Source organism: Chiloscyllium plagiosum, unplaced genomic scaffold (genome assembly GCF_037043375.1).
Source record: "Chiloscyllium plagiosum isolate Xiang-an unplaced genomic scaffold, Cpla_swu_hap1 HiC_scaffold_22, whole genome shotgun sequence".
In the NCBI taxonomy this organism is placed as follows: Eukaryota; Metazoa; Chordata; class Chondrichthyes; order Orectolobiformes; family Hemiscylliidae; genus Chiloscyllium; species Chiloscyllium plagiosum.
Window position 1 is genome coordinate 24,115,822 of NW_028270160.1, and position 27,254 is coordinate 24,143,075.

The window sequence follows — 27,254 nt, forward strand, 5'->3', positions numbered from 1 at the left end:
CAATGAAAATGTACCTCACGGACAGCAAAACTCCAATGATCTGACAACGTATTTGCTTTTAGGGACAGGTTTCTTAAAGCCAATTGTAATAAGTTCATCTCAGAGCTTGTTTTTGGGTAATTGGGTAAAAGCCCTTGTCCCTGATTGTTGCCTTAGGCAGTATCTGTCAGCCACAAAGTGGCCTAAACACAGACAAATTGGTACCTCTGCCTTTTACAACCTCTTTTGAAAAAAAAAACAAGGACAATATAACCTTGTTAATGGAGCAACAGCATCACACATTAAGAGAAAAATAACAAATGGAGAGAATAGAGTCCCTTAAAGATCAATGAGGTCATTTATGTGTTGAAACTCCGAAGCTGGGAGAGATACTAAATTAATATTATGGGTCAATTTTTACTCGACAGAAGAAATGGAGGTGATAGAGCTTGTGGAAATAAATATTGATGTTTTAAAAACAGTTCACATTACAAAAGAGGAAGTACTGGAGGTATTAGAAATGTAAAGATGGATAATTCTCAGAGAAGTAATTCTTCGAAATTTACATCACAAGTAGATAAAGTGGTTAAGATGGTACTTAGCATGCTTGCCTTCATTGCTCAGACCTTTATGTATAGGTTTGGATTCCCTTATCTTGGGAGAAAAAACCTTAGTTACTCCCTTATCCAAGCCCCTCATTACATTATAAATGTCTATAATGTCACCCCGCAGCTTCCTACATTTGAAGGAACGAAGTCCCAGCCTATCCAGCCTTTCCTTTTAACTCAAACCTCCAGTCTTGGTAACATTCTTGTAAATCTTATTAAACTGGAAAGGGCACAAATAACATTCTTCCAGTAGCAGGGTGACAAAAATTGGCCTGACCAGTATCTTGTACATGACACCTCAATTCCTGTACTCAATGCTCTGACCAATGAAGGCAAGTATGCCAAACTCCTTCTACCTGTGACGCCACTTTCAGGAACCATGTACCTACACCCCTGGGTCTTTGTTTGACAACACTCCCCAGGGCCCTGCCTTTAACTGTGTAGGTTGTGCCTCATGTGTCTTATCAAAATGCAACATTTATTTGTTTTATAATCCATCTGTCATTCCTCTGCCCACTGGTCCAATTGATCAAGACCCTGTTGTACCTTCTTCACTGTCCACTAGCCATGCCGCTATATTTTCATTCAAAATTATTTAAATGATGAACAATAGTGGACCCAGCACTGATCCGTGCAGCACACTGCTCGTCATATGTCTCCAGTCTGATCAACAACTCTCTACCACCCTCTGTCTCCTACTGTCAAGCCAATTTTGTATCCAACTGGCTAGCTCTCCCTGGGTCCCACATGATCTAACCTTATGAACCAATCTACTATGCGGAACCTTGTCAAAGGCCTTGCTAAAGTCCGTGTATGTAACTCTTCAAACAACTCAATCAAATTTATAAGACATGATTTCCCATGCACAAAGCCATTTAGTGCTGAAAAGGATGTTTAGTTAATGATCCCAGGGATGAAGGACTTGTCATATGAGGAGCTTTTGAGGATTCTGAGTTTGCTGGAGTTTAGGAGGAGGAGGAGGAAGGATTTCATTGAAACTTACAGAATACGGAGAAGCCTGGATAGCATGGGCATGGGGAAGATGTTTCCACGAGTAGGAAAGACCAGGACCAAAGGGCACAGTCTTAGAGTGAAGGGACAACCCTGTAAAACTGATATGAAGAGGTAGTTCTTCAGCAGAGGGTGATTGATCTGTGCAACTCATTGCTGCAGAAGACCGTGGAGACCAAGTAATTAAGTGTTTTTAAGATAGATAGATAGGTTCTTGATTGGTAAGGGGGTCAAGGATTATGGGGAGAAGGCGGGAGAATTGGGTTGAGAAACACAACAGCCATGACGGAATGGTGGTGCAGACTCAATGGACCATTTGGGCTAATTCTGCTCCGATGTCTTACGGTCTTATGTCGCATGCAGTGCATCTTAAATCATCCAATTAGTTGCAATTTTACAATCAGTAAATCATTTTACCAAAAGAAGGCAAAGCTATAATATAGGCTCAATCGTTATAGTTCAATTGAAACAGCTTAAAACCATACTACAGGCAGTAGAACAAGACTTAACTCTGGAAGATAGGCATTTTAAGCCATTTCTTCATGATGGATGCGATCTTTCCAATGCCTCCCCACCTCAAACTTCAGTGTATCTAAAGAATGGTGTCTAGCTCAGCTCCTTGGACAGCAATGAACGTTTCAACAGAATCAAAAAAAACCCACTACCACTTCCATATTTAACATTAGCAATTCTAACTTCAATTTCAACATGTGCTGATTTAAGAACTTAAAGGAAGTAATACCCATGTAAACTGGAGGTTTTTCAAAACTTTATTGCCTGTGTCCTTAAACTACATCCAGTCATTTATCACCTACATGCTTGTTCTTTTACCTTGGCTCTCAGCTAAATAATTCCTGTATTTTAAAAAGGTAATTTTTATTTTCAAAATTTTCCAAAACCTCACCTCTCCCTCTCTCTGTCATCTTTTCCAGCCTACAATTTAACATATCTATGCTCATTTAATGTCAAGCTTTGAAGCACCACTGCTCCACTGTGCCATTAGCTCCCTTGACCCTAAGCTGTAAAATGCACTTGAACCACGAAGAGGTTTTACCACTTTCAAACTCATTATTTCTTAGTTTCTTTCCTCCGACGAGAGCGGTTACTTTAGGCATAGGTAAGGGCGAAATAATTGCATTTCCACCCATAATTCTTTCAAATTGCGCCTGGTATAGATATTGAAATTATTAAGCTCATCATTTGAACTCAGCTGGCGACAGAACAACTTGAATGATAATGGATTCTATTTCCTTGCCCAAATGGTCCAAGCTACATTTACAAACAAATCTGCTTAGAATAATGAAATAATACAGAAAATGCTTTTCAAAAGGGGTTATACGCATTTATAAAATATCTATATGAAATAAAGCAGATTTTGTACAGCTAAATATTTACCTCATCTGAGAGATGGTCACAGTGTTCTATAAGTCGATATCGTAACTGATGCTTATTTTCTCCAACTGTTTCAGATTGTCTCTGATCTCCTAAGAGGAAGAAAACTAACTCTTGTAGCATTGCACTTGACGTGATCTGGCGCATGGTGCGATTTAGCAGTGATATTGATGTCAGAATACCAATTTCTGATCTGTATAAACACAAAAAAACAGAACTTTACGCATTAATTATGGTGGCTTTATGGACAAGAAAGAATTGTGTGATGTACCTTGAGAATAGGGTTAACTTCTCTAAAGAAATACTTATAGAAAAGAGTGATTTTTAAAAAATGAAAGTTGAGAAACAAGTCTGCAAAAGAATACTTCACAGCCTCTCACACTGTTTCTACCATTGAACCTTCTACATTTCTCTCTTGTAATCAAGCTGTCTGATTTATTAGAAATGGCAAAAACCAACCCTCTACTTTCCAAATCCCAGCATCTCATAAATTACAAATTTTTGTTAATAAACTTCAATGTCAATTAGTTTGAAGATTAATGAGCACTGAAAACTCTTTTGTGCACTGCTTCCCCGAAGTTGAACAAAAAAATGATTACAGCAAAAAGTCGAACCAACTTACGTCTGAAGCAATTGTGGTTCCATAACTGGAACAAAAAATCTTTCTCGAATAGCCCTTGCCAAGGCAACTGCAGTGAGCTGTAAAATGAAGGACAGCTTAAATAAACAGCTGATGTTTACTTATTCCGTACATTCTAAAATATTCTAATTAAATTGCAAAATTCATGCAATGTTAATCTCTAAACATTAACACATGGAAAAAGCAAGACAATGCCAGCATTTTGGGTTCATTGATACTAATTCTCTCCTATATACCACTGAACTATTCAACTGCATCTTAAATTGCAGTTGTCTCCGCAGACTGCCTCACGTTTTAATCCAAACATTTATCTCTCAGTATATATGTTACTCCCTTAACACAAATCTATTTTAAACAAATTAATACCTTTTGGTTCTGTTCAGTTAACTTACTTCAAGTCATGTTTTGGTTTATGTTAGGAACATTACGTAACAAGTTTTAGAAAGGAACGTTTTTTATGTTTTTTTTAAAAAAATCTTTCTGCATTATTCATCTCTACACTCAAGATCAGTTTTCTTACTTTTCTCTATGCCCTCCCAAACCCATGTAAATATTTTTATTTCACTAGCAACCAGAATTAAACACATTGCTTTACAAGTGCATTGTCAAGACTTAATATAAACTTCCTAAGTACCTGTATGCCACAGTAGAATGCAATTACACTGTCATATTGTCACAGCATTGAAAACACTGGCCTGAATTTTGCATCTGTAATGGTGAAATGTTGTCCTGACAACAGTAGAACTAAATGCATTCTGGCATGGGTACCAACATGGTTAAGTGTAAAAATCTAGAAATTGATAGAAGTGAGTCTCTGTCCCTTCACAGGGTGCGCTGTCAAGTTCCCATTGAGAAGGTGATGTGAACTTTGAATTCTACTTACTCTTGCCATAAATGCCCTTGAAAAGGTTATGCCTCATCTTCCTGCAACAATTTGGTTCTATTCTGTGATCATTCACAATAAAAACTATACTTTAAGCTCTACTTGCAATTTTACTGTACAATTAAAACGGACTATTTACTGTCTTACTGCAGGCTTGGCTTATAAGTTCATTTTACTTTATTATTAGCGTATTTTCAGTTTGTTTTTATATTTTAGTCAATCATCTACATCAGGCAACAAAAAAGGCCCTTTTGTATTTAATCTTTCATATTAATCAACTGTCATTGGCAAAATGCTAGGAGTCTACTGTAAATGATGTAATAGCAGAGCATTTAGAATAACATGATAACCAAGCAGAGTCAGCATAGCATTATGAAAGGGAAATCATGACAAATTTATCAGAATTCTACAAGGAATTAATAAGCAGGATAGATAAAGGGAAAGCAGTGGAAATGTAATAAACGTGGATTTCCAAAAAGGTGAATGACAAGATATTTACATAAGGCTGCTTAATAAGACAAGAGCCCATGGCATTAGGGTAGTATATTAGCATGGATAAAGGATTGGATAACTAAGACGACAGAGAACTGGGATGGGGGGGGGGGGGGGAAGGGCTAACATTTTCAGGATGGCAACCCATAAGTATTGTAGTGCCACAGGAATCAGTGCTGGGGCAACAATCATTTCCAGTATGTATGAATAACTTAGATGAGGGACACAGATGTATTTTCAACAAGTTTGCAGATGACACAAATATACGTGGAAAGGAAAATGACGAGGATTACACAGTCTGCAGAGGGATAAAGACAGGTGAAGTGACCGCATAAGAATTTAACAGATGGAATATAATGTGAATAAAGAAAGTGCAGTGTGGCAGGAAGAATAGAAGAGGTGAAAATAACATTAGTTTTGCTTGTTGCCTGTATAGGGTCTTTCAAGTTCATTAGCAGCTGTTTTAGTGAGTTGGTGGGTTTGTGGGTTACCATGTTATTTTCAAAATACCGCGCAAAGACTGTAACAAACACAACATTGGACAAACAGGCAGAAAGCTAGCCACCAGGATATTGAACATCAACTAGCCATAAAATGATGATGACCCTCTCTCACTAGTAACCTTACATACAGAGGAGGAAGGACACCACTTTGTCTGGGACAACACATCCATTCTAGGACAAGCCAAACAGAGACACGCACGAGAATTCCTAGAAACATGACATTCCAACCAGAACTCTATCAACAAACACATCCAGTTAGACCCCATCTACACTCCGAGAAAAAGAACAGGACCTTTAAGGCCAAAATTTCGATATAGCAGTGGTTGGCAAGCAGTGGAGCTGATATTCTGCACTCAATACCTTTACTGTTTACCCTCATTGCTGATGAAGGGCTTTTGCCCGAAACATCGACTGTCCTGCTCTTCAGATGATGCTTGACCTGCTGTGCTTTTCCAGCACCACGCTCTTGACCTTTACTATTTCATCTTTTTTGTTCTTAATTCTAAATATCCTTTAATTAACTTCTGTACTCATTGCATAGGTAATTTAGTTTTTTGTTTTCTGGCATAGGTATATTAAATTGGGTTATTTAACTATGTCAGTGAACTATCTTCGTATCAACCAATTTTATTAGAGCAATGCAAAAGTGTCTAATCAAATATCACATTTGAACAATTATCAATTTAGCTTACCATCTTGGATATAAATGTGTTACCCAGGATAAACAGGTTAGCAGAATTCATTTAGTGCATTAAAGAGTTATAGCACTTTTCAATTGGTTATTTCAGTTTGTATGGAATTTAAATGTATTGAAGATTGAGTTTGAACGAAAAATAATTATGCAACTCATCAAATTAATTTCTTGAGTTCATAACTGCCATTATGGTACTCAGCTGGATTTAGTAGCTCCCTCATACTTTGGTACCTAGTACCTCAATTAACAGGATATTTTTTAGAGTTGTCTTGGGAATAAGATGTATTGTGCATGCATTTTTCTATAACACACAATCCTGCTGAAATTATGTTGCTGCCTTCATGAAAACATACTCTAGACAAGCTTCCAGTCACTAAGGGTATTCTACACAACGTTAACACAAAACTTCAATTTTTCAATGAATTCACTTTCTATCCCTGTTGTTCAAACCTTGTGGGCTTCCTTAATTAATTGGTCACAATAATCCAGCCAAGATAGGAAAGAGATGAGGGCACGCTTTCCCGGAAAAGCTGTGGCATCTTCTTTATGGCTGTAAGAGTCTAATCTGTAAAACAGAAAATACAATTTGTAGAAATAACCTGCACATTGTAACAACATATTTAACAGAATTTAATCCTTAAAAGACAGGACATCCAAAAATGCTTTATCATTGATAAGCACAAATTAGACTCCAGGTAAGAGTTCATGACACATTTATGAAAAAAAGTCAATTTTCAATACGACATAAAAACAAAATCTGCTGACATTTGCTTCAGATTTAGCAAAATGGATGGAATGGATATAAAGATCTGGAGCAGTCACATAGAACTGAAGAGGTGGTAACTTGTCCTCTGAATTCACCCCATTATATGAGTTTTAATTGATTTATTTTGCATCCAAGACAGATGGACAAACATCTGTGGTTAACTGAGGGATGAGTGGGTGGGTATACGATGGGTTTGGAGCAGGTAGTTGGGTTGTTAGCAGTAGTCAGGTTGGAATGTTTGAGGAGTTGGTCAGGTCAGTCGATCAGGGTGGAGGGTGTGCAGTTTTGGATGTGGTAGGGGGTCTATAGTCACGTCAGTGGGGTGGTGATAGGAGAGAAAATCAACACTGATGGGGTTAGTTGTGGCGCTCAATTTAGTTACATGGGTTACTCTGCTATGCCAAAGATTAAACTGTGTAAAAACATTGAAAACGAACTGGGGATATTCTAAATCACAGAAGAAACGTACTGGACAGTTCACTAAAATGTTAATCTTTGTATAACTTTTGTATTGCAAAAGGTAGTATGGTGGATTCATTAAGTTTTAAACCATACTCTGATTTTCACAAATATAGAAGGCTCTCTATGTCCCCAAATGCTCTCTCATCTTGCAATGGACACTTCCAGATTGGCCTGACCCACAAAATCTACTTCAGATTTATTTCCCAAGATATTTGGGGTGATGAACCTCTCATCCTACTCAGTCTAGTATATGTGTGACATCAGTCCCATAGTTAGGTTAACCTGTCAAGGTGACTGGGGTTCAACAAAATATATTCCTAGCCAGTACTGCCTACAACCTGAAAACAAAAATGTTTAAAAAAACACCAGTCTTACTGCATTTGTTGTGTACCTCTCACCTAATGCCACCATATACAGCAAAAAACATGAGAAATGAAACTGGACACTGACGGGCATAAGAAAGATACCTACAAAAGAAGCTAACAGCTGAAGATGTTACAAACAATACCACATTATCAGACTCGAAAACGAACTATGCCAAAAATAAAGGAACTGGACAGAAAGATTACTTTAGAAAAGTTAATGTCTTGCGAAATGATTTCATAAATGATTAAAATACAAAGCTAGACACTACATTTATCATCGGTTAATAAAGTAGAAAATAAATACTTTCATTTATGATTCATCTAACAGAAGTAAGAACCAAAGTTCTGGAAGAAATTGAACTGTAGACTAGAATCGATAGTCAATGCCAGATAAATGAAGAAATATCAAGGTCTAGATATTAAGGTCAAGCTGAGAGCACCTTACGATCCTAGCCTACAGCATTAAGATGTAAATTGCTAATCAGGAAGTCTGCCTAAGTTTTTAGTTAAAAAAAATTAAGTTCTCTCCTATTCAATACAAGGTACAGACTGATGCTTTATAAATGGCAAATTGTTTTGTGGTCTGAAAGGAGTTCTCAAATCTTTTACCCAGGTGTTTTTCTCTTGCGTGATAGACAAAAGACAGGGAACTGAATCAGACTTAAACAAACTCTTCATTTAATTTTGTAGGCACCAATACTCAAAGTGAAACACATATTTATGGCAACATTTACTTCTTACTTCGTCTAACTTAATTGTAACTCACTTCATTTAACCCTAACCCTAACTTTAACTCTAAATTTGGCTTGAAACAAATACTACCCCAATTTGAGTGAAGTGGCTAACTTTGCTCTCAGTGGAGATCTTGCCTAGTGGTTCTTCGTCTTCTCTGAAGATAACTTCAGGTCACGTGCTTCTCAAGTATTAATCTCTTGCAAAATCCATTGCTCTGCTAACCTTTATTACAAAATGTGCTCGCTTCCAGGAACACATCTGGCACTCAGCCAGTGAATTGACCAAACCTGATCAGACCATCCAATCCCAGCAATGGAGTTTTGTGGTAAACAACTCCCAAATGTTTACACCAAGTTATAAACAGCTACATTCCATGCTCCATGTAAGGTAATATGGTGCCAGTATGTCCGGCAGATCACCATATGACCTCCCTTATTTGGTCAACACAGCATCATAGATTCCCTACAGTGTGGAAACAGGCCTGAAAACAGGCCCTTTGGCCCAACAAATCCATGCCGCCCAGGAAACTGCAAATCACAGCTTACAGGACAGGTCACAACATGGTCTGGCTGCAGTTTTAACAGAGATCAGAACTTAAACTAGCTTGACCAAAGTTCCCAGTGGGCTTGATTGTGGCTCTTAACCAGTCTCATAGCCATTTTACTGGTAGCAACGTGACCAAGTTCATAGAAAACTTTCATTTTCAACTTAAACTACTAGTTGAAACAGACTTTGCCTGTCAAGCGCATTTCATTGCAGACAACATTTGACCAAATGTTAAGAGGTTTCACGTAAAAAGTGGAAGACCAAAATTCCAAAAAATTAAGTTGACCCAAGTCAGTCAAATGACCTCTTTTCCATTTTTTACAACACATTGGATTCCATGCCTTGTGAGACTACCAACTGCACAACTTCTCTCCAGTTAGATTCAAAGGTAAGATCAATCAGAATACTGCAACTTTAACTTGTCAGTGAAAAGTAAAAACTGCCATGCAGTAACACAAATCTTGTTGTACAATTGTACCGAGACCACTGTCAACAGTCTTTCAACTGATTGCAGTCCCAAGAAATCTTCGGACTGTAGTCCAAAATGACATGTCTTTTTCACCACATGCAGAATCCGCTGTGTATTATCACTTCATATTGTAGACAAAATTGGAAATAGTCATTTCTATGTGTAAACCACTATGCTTTGAATGTTTGGTTTAAAAAAAACTAGATATTGACAATTTTACATAAATAGTATAGTTTACTTGAAGGTAAGAGCAACTTTAAGACCTGCTGAGTTTCTCTTGCATTCTCTGTGGTTGTTTTAGTTTTCCAACATCCACTGTATTTTGTCTTTATTCAGGATTTTAAATAGTTGAGGGGGAGGACAATATCAGTACTCTCTTTATTCTATGCCATTTGTAATTATTTAATTCAGAAGAAGTATAATAGTGAGTGGTTAGTTTCACTTTTTCTCTTGTCTGCAGCCTTCCTATAATTGTAAACAGAAGTTTAAAGAACATGTACAGAGGAAACTCGATTATCCGAAGGACATGGGAGGAGAGTATTTCGTTCTGTTAATCAAATGCTGGATAACATTGTTGGCCACACATCGGGACCTTGTGATTTTGTTCGGATGATCCGAAATTCGGATAATCGAATGCTGGATAAGGTTCCTCTATACTATGTCTTTCATTTAGCAAACAAATCTGCTTTCAAGGATACTTATTGCAAATTATCTGACCAAATCTACTCAGTATCACCTGCATTTGCCAATGCAAAGTATTGGAAAAAAAAAATTGAAGATACAATTTTATTCTACTTACCCCCAGTTAACTGACTCCAAAGATTCAATATCCATTGGATCTATCGACTGTGGCAATGCTCTATAGAGCTTACCCAATCTTTCTGTAAGCAATTGGCAGAGAGAAGTGTTGTCAGTCAGGCACTTTGCAGCTGCTGGCTCTGGCAAACTAACTAGCAGCATTAGACCCTCAGAAGCTTTAACAACAATTCGACCATCCTGGAACACAAACAGAAAAACAGCTGGTTGGAGCTACAAGCAGAAAATACAAATACTTTGCATGATTCAACCAATATTCATGAAAAGACCATAAAATTATCATACAGACTTCAAATACAAAACAAATCTGATATCAGTGTTTTTAGCACTACATATTTCATTACATAATTTTTACTGCATGCTTTCAAGAATGTAGGTAATACAACAAGTAGAAAGTTTCTTCTAACATCTTTTATTGATAAGTAATACCTTTTCAATAAGAATTTTGTAGATGCTAATTAATGTGTTTGCAAAAATATTAAACTTGAACGTTTATTATTTAGTTCACAAGCTCTGAAAGTACCCGTATAAAAATCTGACCCTGAATGATTTCAGGTTAGGTGGACTGGGCATGATAAATTCTGCACTGCAGGGTTTTTCTAATCTTACTTTTGATAAATCAATAAAAGAACGTAACTGCAGCATCAAATGAAAAAGGATAACCTGCAGTTTTAAAAGCAGACCTACCGGGCTTTTACTGAGGTTTATTAATGAATTCACCAGATTGTAATCTTGGCTTTGACGGAGATCAGAAGAATTTGCAGTGGCTGTTTGTAATGAAAGGGTCATGGTATTTAATGATGTAGAAAGATCAGTACTGTGTTCAGACAAGTCACTCCTGCTGTTCAGTGGACTGACTACAGCTCTACAGGTAGCATTGCACAATCCTGTACTAGTGTTGGCTTCAGGAGGTTGCGCTTGTTCCATCTCTGATGATATGTCTGCAGGCACAACAGTATTTTCTGAAATAGCTACTTCTGTTTTCTGTGGGTTGGCAACGCCTGTAGCTCTAGGAGATTTGCTCTAGGGAAAAAAAAATTTGGTTATAGCAGAAAGCTGAAGAGAGATTTAAGCATGCAGGAGAGTAATGAAGGCACTTTGGTGTATTGAATCATTAAAATACAATCAAAACAGCAATTTGTTCAAGCAAGTTGCTAAGAAGTGTGAAAATATCAAGAACCATTCTCTCAGCACGAAATTACCATTTACATTATTCCACCCACAGATGACTCTGAACAGAGTAAATTTTGAAAGCTTTATAAATATGTTGATCTATTTTTGTCAATTAGTGTGATATGAATAGAAAAAATGTGTTGAATAATTATTTTAAAATTTTACACAGTTTATAACAAGCCTAGCTTAGAACATGGGATCTTCATTAAGCATATTTAGCTTGAAACATCACTAAATAGATCAGATCATATTATATGAAATAAAAGATTAATACCGTGATCAAGGTGAAGGCGGACAATGCTGTTATTCCTCCTTTAACATTGTGGTTGCATTTCTGATTCACAGCTTTAAGCAAACTATATGCTCCCATAGGGATCTAATTGAAGCCAGAGTCAGATTCCATTGAATTTTTTTTACCCAGAAAACAATCTACATGATGAACTACTGTATCATGGGGAGACAAAAGGCGTTACATGCCACTGAACTTCTTGCCTTTAACCTGCTCCTGTAGTTACAGTAGGTATGTGACTGGTCCAGTTTAGTTTTTACTGCTATCACTCAGGATGTTGATAGTGGGGAATTCAATTATGTTAATGCTAGTGATTGTGGATGGTCATTTCCTGGCACTTGTGTGGCATGATGTTACTTCCACTTATCAGACCAAACCTTGATGTTGTCCAGATCTTCATGCATATGGACACTGACTGTTTCAATATCTATGGAGTAGTGTATGATTCTGAATGTTGTGTGATCAGTAGTAAACTTCCACACTTATAAAGTTAAGGCCAATGATGAAGCAGCTGAAGATCGGGCCATGGAGACTATCCTGAGGAACTCCTGCAGTGATGTCCTGGAGCTGAGATGACCAACCTCCAAGAATCACAACAATCTTGCTTTATGCCATGTGTGTTTCTAACAGAGTTTTTTTTTTCCTATTGATCCAAATTTTCCTAGGTTCACTGATGTCATACATGGTCAGAAGTGATCTTGATGAGAAGGCAAGTCACTCTCAAACATGCAATAAACCAAATGAAATAGAGCACATGTAGACAATTCAGTCCTTCAAAACTGCTCCATCATTCAAGAAGATCATGAATGATATGTTAATATTTGAATTTCAAATTCCCATCTACGTTCTTCATTCTCCTGCTAAATAAAGGTCTATTCACTTCAAAGTTGTGCAATCCTTTGAGCAGATTCTCCTTATCTGTCTTGAAACATTGGCCCCCTAACTTTAAAACAGTGCCAAAGTTATGGACTGACTCACAAGAGAAAACATTCCTCCCTGTCCACCCTGTCATGACCATTCAAGATCTCATTCAATTAAGTCAGGGTCTTTTTCACTTATTCAGATTGCAAATATGCTTGCTGAGCTGGTAGATTTGTTCTCAGCTGTTTCGTCACCATGCTAGGTAACATCAGTGATCCTTCGATGAAGCACTGGTGATCTGTCCCGCTAGCTGTGTCGTGGTCTGCTGCGGTGGGTGATATCACTTCCGGTTCTTTTGCGGAAGAGGTCCAAATCAATATGTTTGTTAATGGCATTCCGGTTTGAATGCCAAGCCTCTGGGAATTCCCGTGAATGTCTTTGTTTAGCCTATCTCAGGATGGATGTATTGTCCCAGACAAACCAGTGTCCCTCTATGTCTGTGTGCATGGATAGCAGTGATAGTTGGTTATGCCTTTTGGTGGCTAATTGGTGCTCAAGTACCCTGGTGGCGAGTTTCTTGCCCGTCTGTCCAATGCAATGTTTGTTGCAGTCCTTGCAGGGTATTTTGTATATGACGTCTATTCTGCTGGTTGTTGGTATGGGGTCCTTTAAATTCATCAGGAGCTGTTTCAGTACGGTGGTAGATTTTTGGGCTACCATGATGCCTAGAGGCTAGAACAGTCTGGTCATCTTCTCCGAGATGCCTTTAATGTATAGCAGGGTGGCTAGAGTCTCTGGGCATGTCGCGTCTTCTTGTTATTTCTGTTGTGTAGGAATCAGCGGAGTGCGTTTTCCTCGGCTTCTCCTAATTCCTGGATGCTGCAATGTGCTGTGGCTCGTTTAAATAATGCTTTGATGCAACTTCACTTGTGGGTGCTGGGATGATTGCCCCTGTAGTTCAGTATCTGGTCATTGTGTGTGGCTTCCTGCAAACGCTGGTCTGCAGCTCTCCATTGGCTTTTTGTTCTCCTATGACATCTAGGAAGGGAAGTCTGTTGTTGCTCTCTTCCTCTTTGGTGAATTTTATACTGGTAAGGATGTTCTTTATGTGTTTTTGTGTTTCTTCTAATTAGTAGCATTTCATGATGACAAAGGTGTCATCCACATAGCGGACCCAAAGCTTCACTGGAATCCAGTGGAAACAAGCTCAGCCTGTCCAATTTATCCTCAGAATACAACCTGCTCATTCCAGGTATCAATTGTGTAAAACTCTTCTCACTGCCTCCAAAATATTAAATCCTTCCTCAGATAAGGAGAGCAAAACTGCACTATGCCATTTTGAAACATTATTTACTCTTAGGTATCTTTCCTAATCATACAGATACATTCTTTTAAACAGCTGCCATTAACAAAAGCAAGGACTCAACACTTTCCAACATGCAACCTTGGTTTCAATTAAACTATGTATTTTCACCTGGAAAGGTTAAAATTGATGCTTGAATGCAATATTTTATAATATAAAACAGAAACCAACTATAAATGACACCATGACAAATCCTGCAAATAAAACACACAAGTATGTAATGTAATGTAATCTAATGTAATCTATTACTAGCTGGAGAAAAAAATGCCAAAGAGCACTGACTTTAAAAAGGACAGAGATTATTTCATTGCAAGTTGTCATAAGAAAAGCCTGCAATGTCTTTTTGGCTTCATGCATAAAATTTTCAGTTGGGTAATACAGAGAAATCTTTCAGCTTTCAGGGAAGTATAAAACAAATCTGGTACAAATTGTGCCACGTCTGGATACAATTCAAACTCAATATTTCATTAAAGTTGGTTTCATTATTTCTTAAAAAATCTAAACAATATGGTTTCCATTTTAGTGAACATTATTATACATCAAATTTTTAGGTTCATTTGCTCAATATAAAACAGTAGCAATAGTGGTAAGAAAGGTCTAAAGCAACAATTTTTTTTCAGCCAATGGAGAGCTGCAGATAAATGTACAGCATTCCACCATGTTCTGATGGCAAGGATGCCCTATGACACTCATGTTCAACAGTGTCCTCTTGTTATCATGATCATGCTGTGGTTTGGGTGGTGATTAGAAATCTGTCATAAATAAAATTCAAATTTATTTTTAAAACACATACACTTGTAATTTGTTTAATTTGACAGGCCTGAACAAAATTTATATTTAGCGACATTTACATCATTTGGCCAACAATTCTGTTTTTATACTTAGTTGGTATGCTTGGCTTCAGAAGGCATTAAGAGTTGTTTATCTAACACAAGACATGCAAGATAAACTAGATATGATTAGCAGGTTCACTTTCCTATAGAAAGAATAGCAGTGAACTAGTTGGGGGCTTATAAAAATAAATGTCATGTTAATGAGCAAATAATCAGATTTATAGAACTCTTTTCGGTCAATACCTTATCCTGCTTGGAACTTTGGCCTGAAACCAATGAAAATGTTGAATACGAAAGATGGAAATAGACTTAATACAGGAATACAAAGTTTAGAAAATTTGGAACAGTTTAGAAAGGCAGTTTTGAAAGTTAACAGAAACTTCCCTCATTTATTCAATGTAGTATATAAGCTACTGTGTTGGAGGGAGGGAGGGAATCATCAAACACATTTTTTCTATTAGGTCTTTTTTGGTCAATAATGTCATCACATCAGTTATGCAGATAATAGAAGGAACAATCAAAGAACTAAGCAATAGTTATATATATTATAAAAATGGTTACAGCACGATATACCTACCTCTAGGAAAAAGTTGACCAAATAGGGATCTTGTTTCAATTTTGCACAGACTATACAGAGAAACTGTATTTCCTCATTTTCCGTGGGGGCAGCAAGAACTTCACCACAAAGTCGAATTAATTTCTTTGGAAAAAATATAACATTGAAAAGAAGAATATTTAATAATAAACCCATGTTTTAAAAAACAACTCTTTTGCATATTCACACATATTAAACAAGGCACTGATTAATAAGGACTAGTTTGAACTGAGGTTCACTCTCTAGAATGTTCTTAGCCACCACTTGATATAAAGCATATCAATTAGCCAAACTGAAAAACATTTGTGATTTAACTCAATTACCACAATAATGATTTTTACGCTAATGTAAGAGTTTATAAATTTATCCCTTTTTCTGCAATACCCCAATCTTAACTCAAATAATTCATGCTGTTGTATAGTTCTAGACTGCCAGTAGCCTTGGGCATCCTGATGCAATAACCATCTTCCATGCACAAAAGTGACAGCCAAGACTAGGGTTTGTTCAACAAACAGCTGCATTCAGTTCCATAAGTGCTGCCCATTTTCCGATAGTCCTTCCAAATGGATATTCTACATATGCAAGTTTAAATTGTGGAAAATCATAATAGTCTATGTAGCAGGACTCAACTGCTGTCTTGAAAAGTAAAGTTTTCAGAATACATCACTTGATCACAAACAGGAGCAGGGATTCAACAATTTTTCTTTTCTACTCTTGGATATTATGACTAAATCTATGTATCACCTGCTATTCGGGTAATGGCTATTTAGATCATTATAGAATAGGTACAATCTTAGGACTTCCTTACTTAAAAGATTTAGCTCTACACAAGACAAAACAACTATCTTCTAAGGTGAGGAGCAAAAGCTCTTCCTATGTAACATAACAGAAAATTTGAAGAATTAGGCCTTTATTTTCAGAGTGACTGTCAACTGTCTTGTAAGTTTTAGTTTATAATCTTCTTCATTCAATCTTAACCAGGTGCCGGCTCATCTGTTTACATCATAGAAATATGTATTTGCTCAAGTTAAAACATATTTAGCACATCACTGTGGCACCTGTCACTTTTAAATACTGTAATGAGACCATACCTGGACAGGCCGATGGACATTTATGTGTGGCAACAGAGGTTGTTTAATTCTTCCTAGTAATTTTGTATAGAAAATTAGGACTTGTTGCTTCATGCCTGGTGGACACTACAAACCAGAGAAAAATAAGTAGCAATGAGAAGTTAAACACACTTCTGGAAAATAAATTATTCAAATTACATAACATAAGCAATTATTTGATGACAGTGTATGATATACACATTTAAACTTGAATGATTTGCTCCATCAATTTTCAATGGCAATAGCATTATTTTGGCTTTAAAATACTGAAACAACATTTTGTTTTTTAACAAAAAAACCTCTTATCAGCCTAATTCTTTTATATGTTGATCTCAATCATGACAATTTTATTTCCAATAATGCTGATGCTCACAGTCATGCTGACTTTCATGCAAACAGCATTCTGGGACTTCTTAACATGATACTTGCTGATGCATTGCATTATGTCCCTCTTGCTCATTACCTTCAGAGAATTAATTTACAGTTTTGAAGGTTTTAAAGAATTAGGCATATGTGTGTCTTCAAATGAAAAAACTCTAAGAGAAAAACCTACCACATTTAACAAATACATCAGGTTTGAGGACTTAACAAAAACCACTCCTCAGAAAAAGTGACATTTTCGTGCTATGTTGGCACGTTATTATAAATTCAAATATAAACAATACAAAATGAAGCACAGCAAGACAACGGACAAAGACATGTCCCTCCTTGACATGCTCAATGCTTTCTATGCTTAGTTTGAGCAGTGCGCCAGTAGTGCGGTGATGCCTGCCCTGACAGCCCCAGACACGCCTCTTCCCTCAGTCACCGCTGCAGATGTCAGATTAGTCTTCCTGGGAGTAAACCCAAGGAAAGTGACAGACCCAGAAAGTGTCCCCAACTGAGCACTCAGGTCCTGTGCAGACCAAGTGACGGACATATTCACTGACCTGTTCAACCTCTCCCTCCTACAAGCCAAAGTCCCCACATGCTTCAAGAAGACCACCACCATCCCTGTACCTAAGAAAGCACATGCAATGTGCCTTAACGACTAGTTATCTCCTGTCACTATCTTGATTGTCTTGAATAGTTGGAATAGTATTTAATTTTACCCATATATAGGTATTCATAATGAGTCATAAAAGATCAAGTGATTATGAAGCGCTTTATGCTGAGAAAAAACATCAAAAATAAGCAATTTGTATTACATGATCTAAATGCCAAGAATGTTAGAGTTACTTCTCTCCTATGCAAACCTTTAAGGGTCTAAAAGGATTGGAACAAGTGTGGGCTGTAGAGGAGGAGGAGGACAATGAACAAGATTGAACCAAGACGTGATGCCTGGAAAAGTTTTGAAGAGGCAATGACTATCTTTAATGAGTGCTCCTTGATAGACAGCATGATTCAGGAATGAACAGAAACATTAACAAAGCAGTCAACAACTACAGAGAGCTCTAAAAAGTGAAAAAATAAACCAAAAGTGCAGCTATCACAGAAAAAAAAATCTTTACAGGTCCAACTGCAAAGATACTTGAAAGGGATGGTGTTTAAAATCCTCCAGCGGGTCAAAAATGCAATGTAATGACCGTCCAAAAAGTATTCCCAATCCCAAGACAAACTCATCTCCACTACAATTCACCTGTTCCCCTAGTGAGACTTGACAGCTTGGTGAGTATCCAAATTTAATGTTTTCTTAGCTTTATTGTCATTGGATAGACCTGAGAAGAGTATAAAGGCAGGAGGAGTATAGTTAAGAGAGAAATCAGGAGGGAAAAAAGGGGACATGAGATAGCTTTGGCAAATAGAATTAAGGAGAATCCAAAGGGTCTTTACAAATACATTAAGGACAAAAGGATAACTAGGGAGGGAATAGGGCCCCTCAAAATTCAGCAAGGCAGCCTTTGTGTGGAGCCGCAGGAGATGGGGCAAATGCTAAACGAGTATTTTGCATCAGTATTTAGCAGAAAAGGACATGGAAGATAAAGACTGTAGGGAAACAGATGGTGACATCTTAAAAAATGTCCATATTACAGAGGAGGAAGTGCTGGATGTCTTGAAATGCATAAAAGTGGATAAATCCCCAGGACCTGATCAGGTTTACCCTAGAACTCTGTGGAAAGCTAGTGAAATGATTACTGGGCCCCCTGCTGTGATATTTGTATCATCAATAATCACAGGTGACGTACTGGAAGACTGAATGTTGGCTAACTTGGTGCCACTGTTTACGAAAGGTGGTAAGGACAGGGAACTATAGACCAGTGAGCTTGACATCAGGGGTGGACAAGTTGTTGGAGGGAATCCCGAGGGACAGGATGTATATGTATTTGGAAAGACAAGGACTGATTAGGGATAGTCATCATGGCTTTGTGTGTAAGAAATCATGTCTCACTAAGTTGATTGAGTTTTTCGAAGAAGTAACAAAGAGGATTGATGAGGGCAGAGCGTTAGATGTGATCTCTATGGACTGCAGTATGCCGTTCGACAAGGTTCCCCATGGGAGACTGGTTAGCAAGGTTAGATCTCATGGAATACAGGGAGAACTAGCCATTTGGATATAGAACTGGCTCAAAGGTAGAAGACAGAGGGTGGTGGTGGAGGGTTGTTTTTCAGACTGGAGGCCTGTGACCAGCAGAGTACCACAAAGACTTTTATACATTTATATAAATTATTTGGATGTGAGCATAAGAGATAGAGTTAGTATGTTTGCAGGTAACACCAAAATTGGATGTGTAGTGGACAGCGAAGAGGGTTACCTCAGATAACAACAAGATTTTGATCAGATGGGCCAATGGGCTGACAAGCGGCAGATGGAGTTTAATTCAGATAAATGCGAGGTGCTGTATTTTGGGAAAGCAAATCTTAGTAGGACGTATACACTTAATGGCAAGGTCCTAGGGAGTGTTGCTGAACAAAGACACCTTGGAGTGCAGGTTCATAGTTCCTTGAAAGTGGAGTCGCAAGTAGATAGGATAGTGAAAAAGGCGTTTGGTATGATTTCCTTTATTGGTCAAGAGTATTGAGTACAGGAGTTGGGAGGTCATGTTGCGGCTGTACAGGACATTGGTTAGGCAACTGTTGGAATATTGCATGCAATTCTGATCTCCTTTCTATTGAAAAGATGTTGTGAAACTTGAAAGGGTTCAGAAAAGATTTACAAGGATGTTGCCAGTGTTGGAGGATTTGAGCTATAGGGAGAGGCTGAACAGGCTGGGGCTGTTTTCCCTGGAGCGTCGGAGGCTGAGGGGTGACCTTATAGAGGTTTACAAACTTATGAGGGGCATGGATAAGGTAAATAGACAAAGTCTTTTCCCTGGGGTGAGGGAGTCCAGAACTAGAGGGCATAGGTTTAGGGTGAGAGGGGAAAGATATAAAAGGGACCTCAGGGGCAACGTTTTCACGCAGAGGGTGGTATTTGGATGGGTATTTAAGAGGCATTTGGATGGGTATATAAATAGGAAGGGTTTGGAGGGATATGGGCCAGGGCTGGCAGGTGAGACTAAATTGGGTTGGGATAACTGGTCGGCATGGACAGGTTGGACCAAAGGGTCTGTTTCCATGCTGTACATCTCTATGACTCTATGACCAGAATGTTAACTTTGTTCTTTGTTAAAATATTCAACATAATTAAAATTTACAGTGGGCAGGTCATATACAACTTGTCTATTCATAATCTATAACTTCATTTTTAATTGTTATGCATTTGCTTGGTTAATGATTCATTACTACAGGCCTTTCAAGAGTTTAAAACCTGCAATCCATTCAGCATGATTAATTAAAAGTAATTATTCAGCATTACTGCTTAAAACATACATCAGCTTTTCCCAATGTGTACAGAGTCTCCAAGATCTTGTGATGAAGCAAGTACTCCATACAGGGGCCTGTCTCGCCAGATTCCCTTTCATGTTCTTCTTGAACCAAAATTTCTAGCATCTGATCCAGATGAGATGGGATGTTTGTATCTGTTACTGGAGCTTTATCATCTGTCAAAAAACACAACAGCTCATCTTTCGTGGTTCACAAATTCCAATTATTTATTGCAAGTCAAACACCTAATCAAAAGCAAACATATGCAAATAAGAAACAAAATACAAGTTTTAATGAAGTTTGGTACCAACCTGTGATACAGGCTTCTTTTTACATGTTAAATATTGAATTCAAAAGGGGCTAGGAGGTGAGAATAGAAGCAAGTCACTGAAATAATTGTGACTTGTTACAGTTTTATTCGTTGCAAATTCAAGAGCCCAGGGATGCCCTCCTACTTGCATGCCAGATGAAATCCAAGTTTTAACTGAATGAAACCATTGGAAACATTTACTTAGCAAATAAAAATATATTTTACAAAAAAAATTAACCAGATGTTCATATTTTTATAATCAGAACCATAGACAAATGTAGTAGAAGGCTAACCTTTGAAAGAAGTGAATAAACTACATTCAAAGAATGAGAATTATAGAACTGATTGAACTGTCATCTTTTTTTATTTGTTAAATACAGGATTATGGCAGGATGATGCTGAAAATAAGAACATGTGAAAAACTTAATTATTTGATGGTAGCACAAATGGTGCACCAAAAATTCCACCAACTTTGAATTCCAACTTAGGCAAAATATTTAGCAATAGCATGCACAGCTTCCACACGTACACATCTTATAAACAAGGTTAAGAACACAATCACCTGTAAACATGCGGGTTTATAATGAGTGGAGAAGATTGTCTAACAATCTAGAGATATCGTAATAATACGTATCTAAAAGGTTAATTGTTGAATTAAAGCAAACGACTGGTAGGATCTATTGTATGCTGCAGTTCCTAATGGCTTCTACACACAACTTCAAAGGGACATGGAAGAAACACAGGGCATGGAAAACACGACTAGTGAAAATATATACTGGGCAATTCCAAATTAGTGCTGCATTTTATTGAGTAATGCACATCATCGCAAAAACTTCAATAACTGATTCTGAAGCAGAAAAGACAAGATAACACCATTACAGTGCTGCTGATGACTAGAAAAGAGCCAAGAACTAAGTTGTAACTACAGTTTTTGTAAACTCAGATTAGGGAAAGGTTATTTGACTCTTAAAATTTTAATATGAAATTTATGTCTATGAATTTCCTTATTGCAAGCCAAGCCTTGCTTATAACAATTATGATTGTTCTGTTGAGTCCCGTTTGATGAAGCTGCTCAATTAAAAAAAGTTGATATATCAAACAACAACAGTACTTATTTTCCCATTGGTTGAGCACCATATGTGCCATAGTTCTTGCTAAATTATAGCACTCACAAGGTGTGAACTTTTAACTTTATCAAACATTTGCCACTAAGAATTTGTGAAGCATTTTTGACAAAAACAGCCAATTTTGATTTAGAAAACAAGTCAGGAACAAGCCATTACAAACTGAACCAAGGCATACTAGAAGACAATGGTCAAAACCAATCAATTAAACAAACTGAATTAGTACTTAAATATCATATGTTCACTATAGCCAAAATGTGACACTTTCATTCCTGATTTCTCTGTGGCAAATTTGAAAACTGGGTTGAATACTGAGGACACTTGAAAATTACTATGTGAACAGGCAGGTGAATTTAATAAATCCTTAGATAGAAACTGAGCCAAGGAAAAGTCAAACACTAGTCACAGTACTCTTTAACAATGTCAGCTATGCAAAGCAATTGGCATGGCAAAAATTGTTACTAATCATATTGCAAGTTTGAACTTGCAAAAATTATGGTTAATTAAATACTCCACCTTCTACTTCCTACTGATATGTTGGTTGATTTTTTTCCATTCACCATATTAATTTCAATTCATCAGTGTTGTTACTTTCTCCAATGAAAAAAAAACTCTGCTGGAGGTTTCCAGCTGCTTACTGAACCAGCTGCTCTGACAGTCAGCAAACAATCTGTTCAGTTCAGCAGCACAGTTTAAAATTAGAGGTTAACAAAAGAGCCACTGAGAAAGATGAATCTTACTACTTGAGATGTCCAAATCAGTTGCTTTGTTAAAGATACTGCATACTTTTGCTCACCATCACCTGAAGCAAATTCTACTTGTAAATTATTCCTGTGAGCTGAGCACTTGCTGACTGTGAAATCAGTTATTACAATAACTACAAATTGCCTTCATGGTTAGCTAGGCAGAATATAGATACTTAAATAATACTGCTGGTTAAAATTTGAAAAAAACAAACTGAGCAGAAAACTTCATTATCTCCACTCACTTTTCTAGTTAACAATTGGCTCTGTTCAAACTCTGGCCAGGATTTATTTTGTGTATTGCAGTTCATAAATACATTTTTGCTGACACAGGATAAAGCAAATGAAATAAAAAATAAGACCCCTACCTGACGTATCAATGTAATAGTGAGTAATGGCCTTCCAATGAAATACAAAGTCTTCTTGCAGTGGGAGGGAAGGAGCCAACTAAACATTCAAAATAGAAATGATACAGCAGGTTAGACTTCTTGAAATACAGAACTTCAATGAATGCTGCAAGCTAAGTATTTCACTGATGTACAAAGTTTAACTGACAAACTCATTTAAGAGTCATCTCCTACAGCTTTATAATAGAGGGGAAAGTTCATTTTTGAAGAAATATGCAAATTTTTTTTAGATTCCCTACAGTGTGGAAACAGGACCACTTTGTGAAGTGATGTGGTATTACAATATCACATCACTGTGCTATTTATGCCAAGTAACTTTTTAAACTTTTACTTCTTGTCATCTCTTTCTTGCAACTCCATCTTTCTTTCCCTTCCCAATGTGCTTTCTGTACAAAATGTCTGCACAATCTGGAAGCAGAATTAATAAGGTTCAAAAAGAATAAAGTAAACATTGGTTTGCATTTTTGAAAGGGCATGACAAAAGGCAGGGGAATGGACAGAATACCTCAATTATAATGAATAACCAAATGTTTGGGAGTAGAAACGCAACTGTCACTGACTTTGGCGAACTGCATATATGCATTTAGTAATACTAAGACTATTTAGAAGCCTTTTTTTTCTATCTTGAGTGACGTTTTATGTCCAAAGATCAGACTGCTAATTTTTAGAAAATAACATTTGGGATATTATCCAATGGCACCTGCTTTCTACCTTCCTAATTATCTAAATGTTATTACAAAAGTATGAGGAAGGAGCAGAGCTCCAAAAGCTTGCAATTACAAATAAACCTGTTGGACTATAACCTGGTGTTGTTTGACTTTTGACCCAGTCCACTCCAGTCCAACTCCGGCATTTCCACATCATAATTCTCTATCAAGCATTACGAAGTAGTTAAGATGAAGTTTTGCAAACAGTTCAACACCAGAAAAACTGAAATTATCCACATTGTTTCCACCTTTACATAGGTATCTCTGACTTAGAATCCATTCATCGCCCTGGCTGTTATGTCAGGCCTGTTTTCTTTCAGCTGGCACAAACTGTGACTGAGTAGTCTGCTTCCATGACATGAAATTTCTATGCTTGTATACAGCATCTGTAATCTCCTACTATTGTATGTAGCTGTATATACCCTCTGCACCTTCAGATCAGTCTATTCCTCATTCATCATTCACTTTCAGTCATTATGTCCTCCTTAAACACTGCACTTCAGGAATCACAAAGCAAATACAACTGGTCCTTATTTGGGATTAGAAGTCTGTACATGCTATGCCTTTAAAGCACTACCACTTTTTTTTCTGGAATGGCTGATCACTGACTCTATTTCACAATTTTCTATTTGTCTTCTCTGTACAACATTGTTTAAAATTGAGTAAGCAGCAGCCTTAAGCTGTTGATTGACAATCTTACCTTGGGTTTCACAAATTTAAAAAGTATATCTGAAAGTTACCACAAGATTAGATCTGTGTAAATCTGTTTACAGCATGCTTAGATTTCGTTTGGAGGCAATCAAAAATACAGAATCACTTATAAGATATCATGTGCTGAACTAAATATAACTTAATACAATTAAACATGTATTCCTTTTTTCGACTTTGATAATATTTTTACTATCCCAGTAATTTACTGGTCAGAAACATTTAGTTCAAATAAGTTTCAAAATGGTAGCTCTTTTCATTGTTCATTCATGGGATTATGTCACCAGCTGGACCAACAACCATTGCCCATACCCAACTGTTCACAAGAAGGTGATGGTGAGTTGCCTTCTTGAACTGCTGCTGTCCATGTGATGTAGGTGGATCCATCATGCTGTTAGGGAAGACTATCTAAGATCTTGACTCGTAAGTGAGAAAACACTGGTTTATTTCCAAATTAGGAAGTGTGTGGCTCAGAGGGGAACTGACAGGAAGTGGAATTCTCTTGCATCTTCTGCTCTTCTTGGTGATCAAGGTTACTTGTTTGGAAGGTGCTGTTGAAGGAGCATGAGTGAATTGCTCCATTATACAAACTCTTACATTGTGAGTTGGTGGTGAAGGAAATGAATGTTGAAAGTGATGAATAGGATGTCAATCAAATCAAGGATGAAGCCAAGATTGTGGAGGAAAAAGTGAGGATTGCAGACACTGGAGATCAGAATCAAAACACTGGAAAAACACAGTTGATCAGGCAGCATCTGAGGAGCAGGAGAGTCGACATTTTGAGCATAACCTCTTCATCAGGAATTTGAAAAGTTAACTTTCCTCGGATGCTGCTTCACTGGCTGTGCTTTTCCAGCGCCACACTTTTTGACACTGAAGCCAAGATTGTCCAGATTTGTTGGATGGAGTTTCCCTCATTTAGAGAAGCAAAAGAGTATTCTGTCACACTCCCAACCTTGCACCTTGTTAATGATGGACAGACACTGGGGAGAAAGAAGTTATTCATCTCAAACTTCATACATTAGATCCCCTCTTTTAGCCACAGTATTGATATGACTGATCCAATTCAGTTCCTGGTGAATGGAAACCCTCACTATGTTCATAGTGATGGCAATTTAGGGTCAATAGTTAGTTTCTCATGGTAAAGATAATCATTGCCTGGTACTTCTGCAGCGTGAATGTTGCTTGTTACTTAGCAGCCCAAGTTTTGATACTGTCCAAATCTTCCTGCATAAGGACACAGACTGCATGAGTATTTCAAGAGCTGTAAATGGTGGAAACTGCGCAATGAACAATTTGACATCATGAAAAGAAAGGGTCATTCATGAAGCAGCTGAATGCATGGATTTAACTACCTTAAAAAATTCCTGCAGTTAATCACTGGAACTGAAATGATTGAACTCTAACAATCACAACCATCTTCCCTTGTCCTCTGCAACTCCAACTAGTGGAGGCTTTCCTCCTGGTTCTCATTAACTCCAATTTTGCTCGGGACCCTTGCTGCCATTCTCAGCTGAATATTGGCATGATGCCAAGGATTCTCACTCTTAGTTCAGCTTTTTTGTTCATGTTTGAACAAGACTACAATGAGGTCAGGAGCTCAGTGGCCCTGCAGAAACCAATGTAAGAGCCACTGATAGCACTGTCAATGAACCTCTACATCATTTTGCTGACAATTAACAAGTTTGAATTTGCTTTTCAGAGTCAGGTTATACCTGAGCAAGTTCCCACACTGCTGAGTAGATGCCATGTTTCTAGCTGTACAGCATAGTTTGGCTAGGGGTACAGCTAGCTTTGGGGCGTGTATTCAGTACTATTGCCAGAATGTTGACAGGTTCCAGAACATTTGCAGGATCCACTGCCATCAGTTATTCCTTGTTATCACGTGGAGGGAACTGAATTGGTGGAAAACTGGAATCTGTGATGCTTGGGATCTCGGGAGGATGACAACATGGATCTCGCACTCAGCTCCTTTGGTTAAAGATGGATGCTTTAACGTTTTCACTGAAGTGCGAGGCTCACCCATCATTGAGAATCAGTATACAATAATAAAGTTTCCATTTCCAGCAAAAGGACCTAATTTATATGTAAAACAGTTCTTAGCTTAGACCTGTTGAAACAGTGCTGCAATTTTCAGTGTGGGTAGAATGAATAGACCGACGCTGTACATTTCTGTCCACTTGTACCTTGAACCAACTGCAATAGAATCATCAAATCCAGTCCTTACTGTTGAATGGCAGAACTTAGTGGATTTGACTCATTCTGGTATATTGCATAACTGTAGGAGGAATCAGGACAGAGTTCTCCCTTAAAATATTAGGGTATGCTAATATCATAGATATATTGCAAAAACCATAAATTTAGAGTTAAATATAGCCACTTCCTGACACATGCCCTTTTTAATAATGTTAATGTGCACGAGTTCAAAGGTGCAGGACAATAATTAATTTGCTACGTGAACTAGGTATTGCTAACAACTGCCCCAAAATACTTTAAAATTGATCAGGCTGACAAACTGAATGAAGATGTTCAACATATTACAAATCACTTCTAATGATTTATTCACATGATAGACCAAAAGATTTGCACTATTCAGGAATGCTAGAAAGTGGCAAGTCATAGACTAATTGTTAGTATTCAGCATTCTGTGGTGAAATACTGCATTGCATGTCTCTATATCATAAACCATAACTATAAGAAAATCAAAGTCACATAAAAAAGATAAAAGCTAAGTATTCAATAAAGGACTCCAAATACGTATGTATATGGACTTTGCCACAGTAAACATAGTACGAACACCTCAATATTTTGTCAGCAACCTGAGTAAAATCTATTTTGCTACGTCTTATTTAAGCTGATCCTTCAAATATTATGATCTCAGTTAGAGT

General features: G+C 37.4%; 1 protein-coding gene across 1 annotated transcript in view; it reads right to left on the reverse strand.

Moving 5' to 3' along the window:
* The window catches only part of fhip2a (FHF complex subunit HOOK interacting protein 2), a 50,239-nt gene that overhangs the window by 11,757 nt on the left and 11,228 nt on the right, over window positions 1–27,254 (reverse strand). The window contains exons 2-10 of the mRNA XM_043712807.2: window positions 22,913–22,991; window positions 20,374–20,543; window positions 16,567–16,671; window positions 15,458–15,580; window positions 11,049–11,384; window positions 10,345–10,541; window positions 6,653–6,767; window positions 3,613–3,689; window positions 2,994–3,183 (exon numbers count right to left, since the gene is read on the reverse strand). Coding sequence (XP_043568742.1) covers window positions 2,994–3,183; window positions 3,613–3,689; window positions 6,653–6,767; window positions 10,345–10,541; window positions 11,049–11,384; window positions 15,458–15,580; window positions 16,567–16,671; window positions 20,374–20,543; window positions 22,913–22,991 — 1,392 coding nt within the window. The remainder of the gene's footprint in view (window positions 1–2,993; window positions 3,184–3,612; window positions 3,690–6,652; window positions 6,768–10,344; window positions 10,542–11,048; window positions 11,385–15,457; window positions 15,581–16,566; window positions 16,672–20,373; window positions 20,544–22,912; window positions 22,992–27,254) is intronic.